This window comes from Myotis daubentonii, chromosome 4, assembly GCF_963259705.1.
Source record: "Myotis daubentonii chromosome 4, mMyoDau2.1, whole genome shotgun sequence".
Taxonomy (NCBI): domain Eukaryota; kingdom Metazoa; phylum Chordata; class Mammalia; order Chiroptera; family Vespertilionidae; genus Myotis; species Myotis daubentonii.
The window spans coordinates 72325103-72342942 of NC_081843.1; the positions used below are offsets into that span (position 1 = coordinate 72325103).

Genomic DNA, 17840 nt, shown 5'->3' on the forward strand with positions numbered 1-17840 from the left:
TGGTAGCAACTAACAAATATGCTTGACATGCAGAGAATGTGTGTGTGTATACATATATATATTATGTAAAATATATATATATTTACCTGCACCTGCATATATATATATATTTACCTGCACCTATACTTTTGACAGTGCATATTAGAAAGAAGGCTATAATATATCTATAACTGCATTCCCTAACATGACATGACATATGTGGCATGTGAATCAGCTGGAATAATCCTATGAAAAAGGATTGAAGAACTTCTAAAATCCCGATGATCCAAGGTGTGCATAAAATGAAATCATCTCTGGAGTTCATTATGACTTCTCCACAAGTTTGGGGTTTTTTTCAGACATTTTCTTTGAAGTTTTTTTCTGAAATGCTCTAGTATCTTTTACTGTTTTTAGATTATTGGCACAATATGCCCAATAAAATATTTGTCTTGAAATAATGATTGATGATTTGGCTGTGTTATTTAAATTTAAATTAATTATAACAAAATACAACTAAAATTTCACTTCCTAACCTGCACTAGCTACATTATAAGAGTCAGTTGCCATGTGTGGCTAGTGGCTGCTATATAGGACAGCACAGAAAACATCCACTATCGCAGAAAGCCCGATTGGACGGCACTGTTGGGATCACCGATTCTTACTGTAAAGAACAGTAGCTATAGAAAGCATAGATTACATTTTTCTGTGCCCATTTTTTTTTTGCCATATTCTCTAAATTTTTCTACTTTTAATAAAACCTTGCTATCCATTTATTTTCCTGTTTATTCTTACACCTGAAAGTCAAATACCAAAATATAATTCTGTTTCATCAAAAGCTGTGCATAGTTCATTGTAGCTTGCTGCCATTGTTTATGACAGGAGATATGCATGGCACCTTCTGATGAAATGGGGGCATATCCCCCTTCCAGCACCCGGTCAGGGGTGAGCTCCATTTCATCAGTCCTTGTTCGTGATCGCTGTTGGTTTTGGGTCTTGTTTGCTTTGCTTTGCTGCCATTATCAAGGGTAAAGGGGAGACGTTTCCTATCAAACTGAATCCCCTTTCTCTTCTCTGGCAGTCTCCTTTTTTTAATCACCCTATTCACTGTAATGCAACATACAGTCAGTAACACATAATTTAGCTTTCTTATACTGAAAAGAAATTTGAGGCTGTTAAGTGATTAACAAGTAGATTTTTCTTGATTTGACCTGTGTTTAAAAGATTAACACAGTCTTCCCCTATAGTCTAGTGACCTGTTTTCAGGCCTGGTCATCCACCTTTATTCAGGATCAATGAGTGTTTTCTACTTGAGCCCTGGATTTACGCCTAATGACTTTCTGTCCAGCCAACTGAGCCATTGTCACCTCTGCTCTTCTTGGGCATCTCATTTTTTCTATATTAATAAGTCCATCCTTATCTAAGTGCACACCTTTTACCTTGTTTCTGGTTCCTGCAGTACCTCAGCTCATGTGGAATCCATGTCATTCTTTCCCATCTGCTCCCTTTTGTAATGTGTATGCTCCCTTGTCCAGGGTCATCACTGGTCCAGGTTAAGTCCCTGGGACCTGGGACCAACCCCCTGGACTCTACCTGCCTCTGTCCACAGGCACAGTCATTATTAACATGTTAAAAGGAACTCCCCTCTGCCCTGGTCCTCACAGGGTTCTAATAAAGCATGTGTAGTATTTCAGGGCGCATGTGTATATTTTAATCTAGAAATGCTCTTGGGAGTGGAGGCCCTGCCCTCAAGTCAGAGGCTGTAGAAGTGTGCTGTCCAAGATGTGGGCCACTGGCTATATGTGGATATTTAAGCTTAAGTAAATTAAATAACATTAAAGTGTTAGTTCCTCAGGGGCATTACCAATGTATCATGTGCTCAGTAGCCACATGCAGCTAGTGGCTTCCATGTTGGGCAGCACAGTCTTAAAACATGTCCATCATTAAAGAAAGTTCTGTTGGAAGGTGCTTCTCTTACAACTCTCCTATCACAGTCTGTCCCTCAAGAACAGGAGGGTAGATTGGCATAATCATCCAAATAATTCCTCTCGATTCCTCTCTCAATCATTTTGGAGATCACTTCCAAATTTCTGAAAGCCTCACCCAAATCGAACTGACAAGAAACATGTAACAACAATGCCCTCCACCCACCCAGAAAAGACTGGGTTGAGATGAGATTAGGGAAGAGGTTTATATGCTAAGTATACTAGTAGCTAGACCAGCGGTTCTCAACTTGTGGATCGCGACCCCTTTGGGGGTCGAACAACCCTTTCACAGAGGTCGCCTAAGACCATCGGAAAACATATATAATTACATATTGTTTTTATGATTAATCACTATGCATTAATTATGTTCAATTTGTAACAATGAAAATACATTCTGCATATCAGATATTTACATGACGACTCATAACAGTAGCAAAATTACAGTTATGAAGTAGCAACGAAAATAATTTTATGGTTGGGGGTCACCACAACATGAGGAACTGTATTAAAGGGTCGCGGCATTACGAAGGTTGAGAACCACTGAGCTAGACTCTTAAATATTCTAAATGCTTTAATAATAACTTCTTAGGGCCAGCTAGGAGTTGTTTTTGTTTTGTTTCCCTTACACTGTTAATCAAATATTTACTGAGTCTTTGCTGTGTATTCAGTCAATACATGGTTTTAAGGGTTATATATTTAATCCTCCCAAAACCCCCTTAAAGTGGGTGGTATCATTAAACCCATTGTATAGGTGAGGAAATTGAAGCTCAGAAAGCTTAGGTAACCTCCCAACTTTACATGGCTAGTAAATAGCAAGACTGTCCCTCCACCCTATTTCATTATGATTCAGCCTTGGACTGGATTTACCCAAATTATAACAAATGCCCATGAATCTGCTGGAAGGAAAGGGCCGAGGAACTGGGTAATTATCATCCACCTGAGTCCAGGGAGAGAATGTGAATGGTTACTTTCCAGAGGAAATGTTAAAACTTTCAGGACTAAGTCAACTCTGTATACATTTATTCTTTTTATAGTTTCTTATTTTTATGTTGTATGAGGTTAAAAGCTTGAGCATAAAAGATTATAAGACATTAAAATTCATAGTTACTATTGTTTACCACGAAGAACATTAGTGGTCTGTAAAAGAATTGTTGTTAAAATATGGATTCTTCTTTCTTTCTAGTATTCCCCTAGCATGACAATGAGTGTGTGATCCATTACCAAGTCTCCTCATGAAAACCACAGTGAGTCAGCCCTTCACAGAACTACTAGGGAAGAAAATTATTCATCACAGTGTACAGTTAAACAAAGGAATCTCAGTCACACCAAACCAACCTTTTTATTTCCTGCTCTCTCCCCTATTTTGTGAAGAAAGCGGGTCCAAACGTGATTCAAACAACTGTACGGAGCGGCATATTAGAATTGCCCTAAAATGAACTGCAAATAATTATCTGTGTATGTATATGTGTGGGAAAGAGGATGTATTGTATATGTGTATGTTATATGGACATATACACATGCATACATTGGCCCACAGGACATTGTAAAATACTATCACATGACATCTTAAGTAGAAATGAGTAGGGACTTTTATTCCATCCTTTTTTTTTTCACGTTTACATTTTAATTATTAAAAGTTGCTCCTGCCCCTCCCTGAACTATTTTGTGCTGTGTATATCACTGCTTTATATAAGTTATTTTTTAAGGTGAACTCAGATGTTATGGTTTTGTAAATGTCTGCAATCATGGATAGGAATAAAATCGCTTATTTGAGAGCTTTCATTAAATCGCGTCTGATGCAAGTTACCCTGTGAATCATAAAGTGTACTCTTTCAAAAAAAAAAAGAAGAAGAAACTGTCTTCATCTTTATGTCAAATCAAGCAATTTCTCAGTTACCTTTAGTGAAAATATTTTTGTACCTTTTGTTTAAAAAAAATACATCAACAAAAGCTTAACTGGGACCTAACAGTTTATTTCTGCAATAACTGCTTTAGATGAAATTCTTGACTTGTCTTAGATACAGAAAATCCTTAATTAGTACCAATTGCTTAGAACATAGCAATAAAGTGATGGGGCTTGTCATGTTTTTAGCAACATATTTTCTTTATGCCACGATAAAAACCAGAGAGATCAGAAAAACCATTTGCTTGAATCTGTCACTTGTCACCAGGAATACTAGAGCAAAATTTTTAATAACATACTAATGCGAAATGATATCTGATTTTTATTCTGACCTTTTGTGAATATTTTCCACATAGACATTGCAGAGAAGATGCACTCAAATGACTGAGACTTTCAGCCCAAGGAGGAAAGAGTTTTCCCACACCCAGGGCTCTGGCTGCTGCCTTCCTGCCCAGGTGCCCAGCTTCCCAGCAGCAGCATTGATCTGCAGGGCCCTGCTGGGCACTGCTCGCTGGCAGCTGAGCTCCTGCTCTCTGCCCAGGGTACAGCCCGATACTGAAATCATTTCGGAACTGCATTTCATTTGGCCATTGACGTCAGCAGGCTACATCTAAATTGTGTCACTGTTCAGGAAAAAAAAAAAAGAGAGTAAATGCTAGAAAAAAAAATTTAACCACTTTTCTTATGAAAGCCCCTTGCCCCATGGCACTTTCCAGATCTTTTAGGATATTTTTTGTGTGCAATCCTAGGTACAAACACCAAAATCATAATAGAAAAGTGTGACAACTTTAATTGTAGACTCAGAAAGATAAGTTGGTAATCTTTTCTGCTAAAATTGTGATGTAAACAACCATTGATAAATATCCACTATGTTTTCAAACTCCAAAGATTTTGAAAAACATTGTTTAATTTCCGGTAAGAGGACTCCTTTCTTTAGGTTTATGGTCTCTAACATGTATTTGCTGATTCCTGACCCAGGTTATTATTTCTCTAAAATTTGTAGTGATCTATTCCTTATGAAAATAAGGAGTTTGCCTGTGCATGACACAGGGATGCTGGGCAGATCTGTTGAAGGGAAAAAGAGAGGCCAAGTTAAATGTATGTTCAGATTTAAGTTCTAATCAAAAGAGTCGCCGTTACATCCTTTGCAGGAATCCAGGACTGCGCACTGGAGAACAGCTTCAGGCTTTCAAGGACTTTCATGAAGAATTCAAACTAAAAGATCCATTTGACTCAAGCCAAGGCAGCTTGAAGATGACACTTTGTACTGGCACATAAATTTACCAGAATAATTTTAACTTCCACTGTTTGTGATAACTGTGTGAACACCGGCAGTCCTGTGGTTAAGCTTAATCTAGAATTTTCAAATGTTTGGTTGAGTTTTTTTCATTGTTACTGATCTTGAATTTCTTTTATTTGCCTTCTAAGAAGGTATTGTTTCTTATTATCACAAAAAAATCATGGACCTTATTTTAATTGGCCCTTATTTGGGGGGTAGTATTGGAATATAACTAGCAATATGGGTTCCAGTATTTCTAGCCTATTTGGTTAAAAAAAAAAGGAGTAAAATTTGATTTTTTTTTCAAGGTATTGCAATCAACTCATTATAAGTATTTACTTACTTTTCTCTCTTGGAACCCAGATTAAAAATAGTTATTTCAAATTTTTTAAATTCCAGGAATAGTTGAAATTTTATTTTTAAGGAAAAAATTATATTCAAGAGAACCAGAAAATAAGGATACTTAATTTTAATATCAAATACTTTTCTCATGTACCAAATAGAGGATACTATATCTGTATATTAATTTTTGTTTAGGTTTTGAATCATTTAAACCTCCTTTTCTCCTATAAGAGGACAATGTTTTCTCTTGTGTTTTCCATCTCCATCCATGTGTTTGTTTGTTTTTGATATATAATACCTGTTCCTGAGTTATTTCTACATATTTCACCTCCAAGTAATAATGTCAGCAATTCTTGCCTACATTGAACATAGAAAATGCACATATGAAATGTGAAAATAAGTAATAGATGAAAACGTTAATTCTTATTACTCTGCTTTGCATTCTGCCTAACTCACACGGTTGAAAATACATGTCAGATGCTCTCTAAGGTATGTATAATCTTAGCCAGCCGTCTTTCTTATAGTCAAGTTGCCCATGGGAACAAAGGCTATGGAGGGCCCTTGATCTGGTAATACAAACATGTTCAGTGGGTGAATCTTTGTGCTCCTTTGCAATGTTCCAGTTTGGACTCAGTCACTGATGAATAAGATTTACACCGCTAGGAATCTGAGGTTAAGTTTTCTCTCCTGCCAAAGATTAATATATTAATTTTGCTCTCCGAGCCATGGAAAGTACCCAAAACACCCCTTTCCTTCTAGGAATAAAATAGAGAAAACTTCCATTTCCATGTTTATGGTTCTCTAAGATGTCTGAACTCCATTGCATTTCATAGGTCATTCAGTTACCACTCTTCCTGTAGTTTAAAAGACAGCCAATGAAATAAATGAGTTCCGTTTGGGACACAGGAAGCCTACATCTGTCCACACCATTTCTTCACATGATCGTTCTGGGAACACGCAGCAGCACCCAGAACTCCCTTGGCAGAGAGTGTGCCAGTCCTTCATACTTGACCTGATTGTTTCTTGCGTGGCTTTCTCCCTCCCTCCCTCCCAGTCCCTGCACCTTCCAGTAGAAATAAGATGCAGACTGAAGATTTTTACCTTCTGAGCCCTTGCAATTTTCTTTTTCATATAGTATATAGTTTCCCAAGGGAAATCATTGCTATTTCCATTTCTTGATTATCGCAGTAAATTAGAAACAGAGCCACAAAGCATAGCTACTTCACTTTGGTAAGCATTATAGTATTTTGACACTGGTTTTCCCTCCATTTTGATGTGTTAGGTACTATACTTCTCGAAAATACTAACTGATACAAGTGGTGCAGGAGTGTATAGTGAGGGAGAAGTTCAATATGGAGGGGGAAAAGTTGCCCAAAATATTTCCAAAAAGTGGATTAGTCCTTTTTTGTTTAACCCCTCAAGGTGGAATAAGTTTCTTATTTGCTGTGAGAAACAGGAGTCTGTGTTTGCTTAAAAGAGTAGTACCCAATTGTAAGCATGTGTAAGGGGCTCCCTGGGCCTGTGTACCACACCTTGAGAAATGCTGGAAACATAAAAGAAAGAATGGTTAACCACTAGAATTCCATTTTGCATACTCAATGTGTGTGTGTGTGTGTGTGTGTGTGTGTGTGTGTGTGTGCGCGCGCGCACAAGTTTGTTGGGGGTGGTAGTGTGAAGTTGGCTCACAAAACACTCCCATTATGATTTACATTATTATAGCACAACTGGTAACTATTCAACATAATTCTTTCCTTTGATTGATTTTTATTTCATTGGTAAAGTAAGTGATGGAAGTGATTTAGGATGAAAAGAGTAGTACAGACGTAAGCAGATGGATCTCCTGTGCCCAGCTTTAAACCTACCCATGTTAGCTCATCCACAGTAGGCCCCCTTATGAAGGCACTGCATCTAAAGGTAAGATCATAAATGATCATTTCATCATTAGTCACTTCACTGCCAGGAATTGTGCAGTAATTAAGTATAGTTTTTTGATGTTGACATTTGTTTACAATAAGTAGAATTGACATTCTTAATTTATTTCACCATTACCCATGGAACTGTAATTCAGATAGATAGAAAGAGATGACCTACAGATGAAAAACACCTGAGACCTCTCTAATTACTCTTCTAAACTATATTCTAAAAAAAAAATTCTCAGTTGAATAAGTCTCCTAAACAGAATTTCCTCTGTTAAGTTTTCCCTGTTAACTTAGTATAATTGGTCTTCCTGAATAGAAAAGCATACTTTCTGTATGTAGCCTAATGTGCATATTTTTGCTGTCTATATCCTTACAAATTAAATACAGCACTCTCTATAGGTATTGTAAATTCTAAAGTGGGACTAAGTGTTTTCATGTATAGAATTAGTTTATGTCTTCCCTCTCTGTGGATTTACTATCCTCAGGATAAATTGGACTAATTTTGATTATCCCAGTCATTGAAATATTATGATCTGTTCCCAGGAATATATAGCATTTCATTTTTAAAATAAACTGCAATTAACATGACAAAGGTGAGTGTTAACATTTCTAGAAAAGTGATATAAAGTGTTTATTTCCAAGTCACATTAAAACTTTATCCCACTTTCTCTTTTGCACCAAATGACCTCAGTACATTGCCAAAAAAGTGGAATTTGGATTCCTCACAGTGTTCTCAGAACACAATACATGGTCAGCTAAATTTCTATCATGTCATGGTGAAATTGCTCAGTAAAATATAATTAACCTTCTACTTACTAAGAAACAATAATTCAAATAATCTGTCCGGTTTACAAACTTTAAATTTAGCAACACTCTAGGAATTTTCTTAGTATAAACTACTGATTAAAATGTGTACATGGCTTTATATCAGATCATATTTCAGAATGGTTTACTTTCCTTACATTTAGACAACTTAAAACTTAACAGAAACTACATGTTGGAATAAATAAGTAACATGCTATTGTGTCAAACATGAAAAATGGAAAAGTCTTTATTGTGAATTCTTTATTCATAATAGCCATCAGCTTATTGAATTGTTTAATTTGCCTCATTGTGATTTTATGAATTTAAGATGTTTTCTTACTATATGTGTTAAATTGTTACCTATATTGTCTTCCTGGAAAAATAGGATTATTTGTAAGGTTTTTATAAATGTACAATGTATGTATAAATATAAATTGGAATCTGGGGTGACTCTCAGTAATCTTAATTCCACCATGGCCACCAGCTACCTGACACATTTTGTGAATTTTGCATCTGTGTGCGTGCGCGGGTGTACTACATGTCCATTACTGCATTTATTCTCAGATGGAACTATCACTTCATGTTTTGCACAAGTATTTGAGCTATTCATGTAATGGGAAAAGTTGCCGTAAATATGTACATAAATGTCCCTTAATTTGGCATATGTTTTCACATTTAATTTTAAAATACAACTTTTCATTTAGTTTCTACCCTTCTTTTCATTTAGTTTTTAGCCTCTGCTTTATTGTTCATATGAAGCTAGCATAAATATGGGGTGGGGCAAAAGTAGGTTTATATGAAACACAGTTTATTCTTGTATTATTATTTTTATTTATTGTATTATTTTCCATATGAATAATTGTAAATCTACTTTTGCACCACCCTGTATTTATTTTCTGAATGGTAAATCAAAATATAACTAATGTGGACATCTGTGTATATAATTGAAATAGACATTATGGCTTATGTAAACATCAGGAATCTGTAATATAAATGAATTTCTATACATTTAAGAAAAGGCTATGCTGAGTGGTTGGCTCCGTGTGGTCAGATAACTAAACTTCGAAACCAAAAAACATATTATTAGCAAATAGGTATCAGTGGATAAAAGCTTGGTATTTTATTCCAAATAGGAGTACATATAATGTGGAAATCTGAAGCAATTATGCAGATAATTTGTCTAAAACTATGCTTCTCAAGTACATTCATCTTTCTGATGATTCGTCCGCATGGTTGCCTCAGCTCACCATTGCCCAGGTGAAGATTCTGATGTAGGGTCTTCACACTACTCCCTGGATAAACAATAATATAAGTGAAATAAGTCATACAAAGAAAGAAAAATACTGTATGTTCCCTCTTATATGTAGAATATTTTTTTAAAATCCTCAAAAAACAAGCTCATAGATACAGAGAACAGATTGGTAGTTACAAGAGATGGAAGTGGGATGGGAGAAATGGGCAAACTGTCTGGATTTTTTATTATTTTAGTTTAAATATATTGAAAAAATTAAAGAATATAGGAGGAGGAAGGTCTATAATTTAGATTAATTCATTCCTAGCTATCAATTAAATATATAAATCATGCCGGGGCTGCGGGTTCGATTCCCAGTGGGGGATGTGCAGGAGGCAGCCAATCAACCATTAATTCTCATTGATGTTTCTCTCTTCCTCTCCCTTCCTCTGGAATCAATAAAAAGGTATTTAATAAATACATAAAAGGATTATAAAAACACCTATAAACAAACGATTTGTAGAATTGAGAAACTAGGAACTTAACCGAAATACTATGTAATTTTTGCCTTGAGCAGAGAGAGTACATGTGTGTGCAAATAGTGATTTATTAATATATTTCAACTTTCAAACTCGAATAAATGCATTCTTATTTCATATATTGGATTTAGATTTTACCGTTTAAAAGATAAAAATCAAGACATTCCTTAATTACTTGGCCACTAATTTTTTTTTAATGAGTATGTTAAAAGAGTATGTGGGATATTTTTCCTAACTCTTATTTATAAGACAAACCAGTCAGAGATGTAAAAGAACTGGTTTCTGAGGATGTTTTTATGTAGAACTGTTTTCAACTGGAAAACATAGTCTGCACAATTGTGGAATGCAAACACAGGTTTATAAGATTAGTTTCCCATTAGAGAATCTGTATTCTCCTGAGATAGTTAGCTAATGCACTAAGATTTGAAGGTAGATGTGGGAAGTTTCCTTTGACCTTTACATCCAGAAGAGATGAGGCCCGGGGAGGAGTCTCACTGCAAAGGACCTGGAAATTTATTTGCAGAATTGGCTCCTCTGTCTTCCTTTGAATGAAATCCATTTGCTTACCCAATCTGAGCACATCACTCTTTTTCCTGGGCCTGAAAGTTTGACAACTTCTGCCTGAATCATGGGGACTCTTACTTCTCATGCCATGTTTAAGCCAAAGAGCACAAATTAAGGTGGTGGGATGGGGACTGTAACTTCAGGGACTAATTAAGAAACTTGTTTTCCTTTCACAATGAAGAGCACATAGAAAATACTCTTACAGGTCGGTGAAGGAATTAGTCATCCAATCATGCATTATCTTGGCCAGCTGAAACCTAACTTGCTCAATGAGAAATTCACATAATATTTTACAGTATTGTTTTATGTTAAATACCGTGGGACAGGATTATAAGGATGAAAAACTCAGACAACAATTGGCTCCTAAAGGCTAAGAAAAATTCTACCAGGATATTAGCAAAGGTAAAGGAGCAAATTTACACAGTAAAAGGCACCATTTCCCCACAGACTACCTTTTGGCACTTCTTGAATGGGTGAGATTAGCAATCTAAATAAATCAGATAGCCCTAGCATGTTTAGCTCAGTGGACAGAGCGGCAGCCCATGGATTGAAGGGTCCGGGGTTCAATTATGGTTCAGGGCACATGCCTTGGTTGCAGGTTCAATCCCTGGCCCCAGTTGGTATGTGTGCAGGAGGCAACCAATTGATGTGTTTCTCTCATATCAGTGTCTCTCTCTGTCTCTCCCCATCCTTTTCACTCTTTCTAAAAATCAATAGAAAAAATATCCTCGAGTGAGGATTAACAACAACAATAAAAAATCATATTTCAAGAGGTAACAGCAACAGATAAATTTTAAAGGGTTTATTAAAATAACATTTAGAAGACTGAATAATTCTTGAACTCTTATTAAAACCACAAAGAAAAAGCAATTCTTTATGAATTTCATAAAGGACTGACATCTATTAGTGATGATCTGGTAATATATACTTACTCCAGTAGCTGAACAGTTGTTTTTTATTTGTTTTCTAACCATAAGAGAAAGGCAAAGCCTATATGACACTGTACACACACGAAAAAGTGGTCACCGTGGGCCATGCTGCCAATGAAATGGTAGGTAAGCATATCTTTTTCTGGTCAAGAGAAAAATAATAAAAAAAATATAGCACTCTGCATGCTTCAATCTGCAAGATGATTTTCCCTAGAAAGAATCCAATGAAAATGGCCACAATTACAGCAAGTGAAGGAAAAGGACTGGCAACATCATCTCTGAAGGATGCAGTTGAGGTTAATCCAGGCTTATCTGAGGCTGCTACCTTTCTGAGCCTTAAGCCTTCATCTCAGATGTCGATTTTCTTCTGATAGCTTCATCAGTTCTCCCTGAAGTCTTTTACACTCTTCCACGAGCTTCCCAGTTTCCGTGTCATTGAGTGAAACTGTGTGGTTCTGGTGTGAGTCCATCTGATTTAGATGGATTCGGAGGAACAGCTTTGCCAGGTTCTATGTCATTCAATTTATCATTTTCATTGGGAATTTCAAAAACATCTCAATTTAGAATCCAGTAACTCATCAGGTTTGCCTCTTTCCACCCAGCTTCCATATCTGAAATGTTTGGTGGAGCAAAAATTGTCTGCACCATAAACGTGTGTGTATTCTTTTCATTGGGATCATAGTCAAAAGGCTGTAGCATTACTGAAGCAGTCACAGTCAACCCCGGGCCAATAATCCCACTGTTGGGCCTCACGCAGTACCCAAAAGGTGCTGTAGTCTTCACTTTGAAGCATACTTTTCTATATGATGGATTTCACAACTTAAGATTTGTAGTGCCTGCATTTGTGAAGGAGCCTTTGAATTTGAGGTCTGTGGGAGGGGTGAGGACCAGGATCTGCTCATGCTGCGCCATGGCCGCAGAGGCGGACACCATCAGAGGACAGCGGCTGGAGATGGAGACAACGGCAGCGGCAGCTCAGCCGAACTCTGATGGGGCCAGGTCATGGCTCCAGCACCCAGACACTTGCAGCCATGTCGCTGGGTTGTGGGCCACCCGCTGAGTCAGCAGCTCTGGATCCAATCTCACAACTGACTCAACTACACACTAGCCACCGAGGCCACAACACTGCCACCCTCTGTGCCCCACCTGACTTTGTGTAGCCGGGAGCCCCTAGCCAAATTCACATAATTTTCGTGAGTTGAATTGCCTTAAATTTTCTCTCTTTCTTCCTCCTCCCACCCCCCAATTCTCTAGAGAGAATTTGGGAGTCCTGTTATCTCTAGTACCTACAGTTTGCCTTTGTAGTTAAGGTACTATTTAGAATTATTAAAAAGTCAATGTGCCTTCATAAGTAGCTACTAGCTTAAAATAATTAATGTGACTCTTGAAACACCTACTTTATTCCTCAAGGAGTGACTTAAGCACTGGGAAGAACAGAGTCCAATCTTTTGAGGAACATTATTAAGACAAAAAAGACTCAAAACCCAAGTTAATTCAGATCTTAAGCTCCTACAGAAAGTAGTAATGGCATCTCACAGTTTCTGTAATATTTCCCGTAATGAATTTTTTGATAAAAGAATTCATTTATCCATTAAGCAATCTTTCAAGATATTTTGCTTTAGGAAAAACTGTACTGGGTATCTTTACCATAGATTCATCGTTCATCCAATCAAGTTAGCAGTAATCTTTCTCAATCTGTTCCTGCTATTACCCCTCCCAGTGGTCCCTGGAGGCCTATTGTAGGAGCACTGTTAGTAAACACTTATCACTGTATCAGCAGAAGGTGATTCCTCCAGTCAATATAGCTCATGTTAGCAGCTCCTTAGAATGAACCACACTACTGCTTCCCCTGTACCAACTCCCCAGTCTCTGTCAGTTCCCACAGACAATCACAAAACTTGTAAGCTAATTGTTAACTTTACTTCCAACTTCTAATTCTTTATTAAAATGTTTTTAGGAATTTATAGTTCATGTTGTGTTAGCGTGGTTTTGGGGGCGGGGGGATTTTTTTTTTTTTTTTAACTTCACTATCTGGGTTTTAGCAGCTTTTAAGAAAAGAAACAAAGAGTTTTATGACTAATCCTATATAATAAAGAGCTAATATATGCTAATTAGACCGAACAGCCAAATGTCTTTCCGGATGACCTTTCAGACGAAGCCGGGGCTTTGAGGGCCAAATCCCTTGCATGAATTTCATGCATCAGGCCTCAAGTAGAAAATAAAAGCTCAGCAATGAGTTGACTGTATTTTGTTTATTAAACATGATTGCTGGCTTCTACTGATACATGTTAAGCATGTCATTAGGTAAGCATATGATTCTTGAAGATCCTGAGTTCTGCTTCTTTAGGCTATATATTAGAACACTGAGACAAATGTTATTAATATTTTATAAATGAGCTTTGTTCAAGTATTACAAATGTGTAGTAACATATTTAGTGTTAAGAACACTTAACATAAGACCTACCCTTTTAGAAAAATTTTAGTATATAACACAGTATTTTTAGCTATAGACACTATGCTGTATATTAGATATCCAGAACTTATTCATCTTTGGTACTCAAAACTTTATACCCTTTGAACATCACCTCCTCATTTTCCCCTCTGCCCAACCACTGGCAATCAACAGAATACTCTGTTTCTATGGATTTGACTATTTTAAATTCCACACATAATTAAAACAATGAAGCATTTGTCTTTCTGTCTCTGGATTATTTTACTTAGCATAAATTCCTTCAGGTTCATCCATGTTTTTGCAAATTCCAGGATTTCCTCTTTTTTAAGACTGAATAATGGTCATTGTATGTACCACATTTTCTGTATCTATTTATTCATGGATAGACACTTAGGTTATTTTCGTATCTTAGCTATTGTGAATAATGCTTGAGTGAATATGAAAATGCAAGTGTCTCTTTGAGATCCTGATTTCAACTCCCATGGATAATACCGTGATGATATGGTAGTTCTATTTTTAATTTTAATTTATGGTAGTTCTATTTAACCTAAATACTGTTTTCCATAATTCTTTACCAATTTACATTCTCATTAACAGTATATAAGGATTCCCTTCTCCACATTTTTGTCAACCCTCATCTTTTGATTTTTTAATAAGTGATATCCTAACAGATTCTACTATCTCGTAGTTTTGATTTGCATTTTCCTGATGAAAAATGAGATTGAGTACGTTTTCACAGACCTGTTGTTTATTGTATGTCTTCTTTGGAAACATAATTATTCAGGTTCTCTGCTCACTTTCTAATTGGGTTATCAGTATTTTTGCTGTTGAGTTGTAGGAGTTCCTTTTATATTTTTGGATATTAACACCTTATCAGATACAATATGGTTTGAAAATATTTTGTCCCATTCCATAGCTTGCTTTTTTATTTTGTTGATTATTTCTTTTGCTCTGGAGAAGCTTTTTAGCTTGATATAATCTCAATTATTTTGCTTTTATTGCCTGTTTGAACACAAACAGAAAATTGAGATATATTCCTAATGAGGAATATGTATAACCTCTAACAAAAACAAACAAATGAAAAAAGCAACTCCAATATTGCCTTTCAAAGTTTTATTACCTTTGCTTATTAAGTTATATTTAATCTTTTAAAATTAAGAAATAAAAGACCTCTTATTAGCAGTTTAGATAGTATCACAGAGTGACAGACCACTGTATCATTAGACAGAACCGGGCCAATCCTGCTGTCACTGTACAACTCTAAACACATTATTTATATTCTCTCTGACCTCAGTTTGTTCGCCTCTAAAATAAGAATATTGAGTTGAAAAATGTCTACGCACCACAAATTTCTCAAAGAAGTAACAACAATAAAATACATCTTCTTAATTCTATTACATTTTGATAATACTACTAATGCTATATCTAGCACTGTTGATGTCAAAATAAGATCTTGTTAATAGTTAGAAGATTGTATTGAAGTAGAGAAACAATCTGAAAAATAATTTTTAAATCTTTTTCTTTTCCTTCCAATAAGAGCAAGTCTGGAGGCCTGATTTTTCTGAAAATTTACCACTATTGTTTAGTTCACTTGCCTATGTTAACAGGCAGTTCTCATTGAAAATGCCAGAGAAATAGTCTAATAATATCAATCTTCTCAGATAATTTTAGATTCTTAAAGAAAGAAGCAATTATTTAAAAGAAAGAAACAAGAGGTGATGAGAGTTGAAGGTGATATGATTAAATATGTCCCCTGCCCAATCAATTAAACCCATTCACATATTTAACAAGAATAAAAAATATTTGCCTAAATCTTTATAGTTCTAACTTTTGTCCTCTTGACTACATTCTGAACTTTTATTAAATCTAAGCTCTAAAACTCTGACTTGGTAACTAATAATATTTCAAGAACTGAGAAAGTATAAAAATTTATTTTTATGAAGTCATCTTCTGTAGAGGTGGTCTATTATACTTTTTCATTAATTTGCCGAGAACTTTAAATGTCCACTTGAGGGAAGACAGCTACCATAATAATACACTGATGTAGCAATGAGATTTTAGCATCTGATTGAATATGAATGTAGAAGACATATTGATGGAAAAAATGTTGCAGGAAAGCAAATATAATCAAAAGGTCTTAATTAAAATGGCCAAAGTCTTAATAAGCCATGCAATGGTTAACATCAGAGTAAACAAAATCATATATTTTGGAGGTAGGGGAAGAGAAAGAGGAGACAGTTGCCAGATTATATGGGAGATTTTGGAAATAAATCCTTTGACAGCCATTTTTTAAAGTCTTCATTTATCATTTTATGATTTGTTGGGGATCTTTTTGTTAGTTGATATACAATTTGTCCTGAAGTAGACTACAATTAATTTGATGCACTCTATATATCTGTGCAGATTCAACAAATGTACATATATATGTTGTTTTTGTACTTGGATTCACAGTTTTGTATAGTTTTGTTTTTGACTGTTCTTCGAATTATGCTAGAGTTTCTTTTTTCATATAATTTAAGTTGTTTGAAACAGAAAAAAATCCTTATGTTGGATTTTATTGGTGAAGACTTCTTAAAAGGCTAACATATTTTTTAACTTGCACCATTGTATATATATATGCATTTACCTTTTTCAGTGGTACTTGTGTCTTGCATTTTGAGGTACATTTTAGAATAAAGTTTTATTTTGCAAACATTTTGATAAACTATGCTGAATTTCTGAAGTTATAGTTGTTTAATAAAACAAACTCTAAGGATGAAATTAATTTCATATTGACTATAAAAATAAGAATGTAATTATGATAACATAAAGTATCTATATATAAAAGCCTAAGCGACCATTGCAACCGAATGGACGACAGAATAGGCTGCATGGGGCAACCAGGCGGGCAGGGGGGTTAGTGAGGGGCAACCAAAGGACTGAGCAGCAGGCTGCGTGGGGTGAACAGGCCGGCAGGGTGGTTAATGAGGGGAGACCAAACGACCAAATAGCAGGCTGCGTGGGGCGACCAGGCCCACAAGGGGGGCAGTTGGGAGTGACCAGGAAGGCAGGCAGGTGAGCAGTTAGGAGCCAGTGGTCCTGGATTGTGAGAGGGCTCCCAGATTGGAGAGGGTGCTGGCTGGGCTGAGGGGACCACCCCCCCGCCACTGCATGATTTTCGTGCACTGGGCCTCTAGTAATAAATAAAATAGTACAATATATCTAGAAAAGTATGATCATGATTGCAAGCATTAGGCTGACTCTGCAGTCAGATTTCTCAGATTCAATTCCTCGTTCTACCATTTCCCACTATGTGACTTTGGACAAGGTACTTAGCTTGGGCTTATTTTCTCAAGTATAAAATGGTATAAAATGGGAATTATTAATAGTACCTATACCAATCCTGTGACAATTACATGAAATGATGCATATATATCACTTTATATATTGCCTGGCACACATAACAATAAATGTTGCTATAATTACTAATAATAACAAAATCTAATGAATCTCTATTATAATTAGAAATATTACAAGGAAAACAATTCTTAGCTTGATTCTACTATATGAGTAAAAATTTATTGTTTATTTTAAATGCCAAAATATACATCATATTTTTCTTAAAACAAACTGTTAAGTTTCCTTTTTCAAATTGAAAAATATTAAAGTTATGCTCTGTTTCAGTCAACAAGGTACACTGGCTGACTAAAAACTTGAAACTTTAAGTATTCTACTGCATACCAAGGTATTTCCCAAGGGTACTGTCTTCCTTTTCTATTCCTTTTTTTCATGTTCTATTTCCTGACTCAGGAGGTACTTGGAAATTAGGACAGTATTTGTAATGGTGGCACATAGCAGCTGGGTAAGTTTCTCATCCAAACAGCACCAGCCCATCAACAGAACAGATATGTGTACTAATAAATTGAGTTGAGTTTTCT

General features: G+C 35.9%; 1 protein-coding gene and 1 pseudogene across 17 annotated transcripts in view; one reads left to right on the forward strand and one right to left on the reverse strand.

Annotated features, from left to right (window-relative positions):
• The window catches only part of SSBP2 (single stranded DNA binding protein 2), a 219674-nt gene extending 211021 nt beyond the window's left edge, over positions 1-8653 (forward strand). For all 17 annotated transcript variants that reach the window (XM_059694209.1, XM_059694210.1, XM_059694203.1 and 14 more), the window contains one exon: positions 3145-8653. In XM_059694209.1, the coding sequence (XP_059550192.1) occupies positions 3145-3174 (30 nt within the window). In that variant the 3' untranslated portion in view covers positions 3175-8653. The remainder of the gene's footprint in view (positions 1-3144) is intronic.
• A 2879-nt stretch (positions 8654-11532) lies between these two features.
• On the reverse strand, positions 11533-12403 carry LOC132233852 (vesicle-associated membrane protein-associated protein A-like; annotated as a pseudogene).
• Between the last annotated feature and the right edge of the window lie 5437 nt (positions 12404-17840).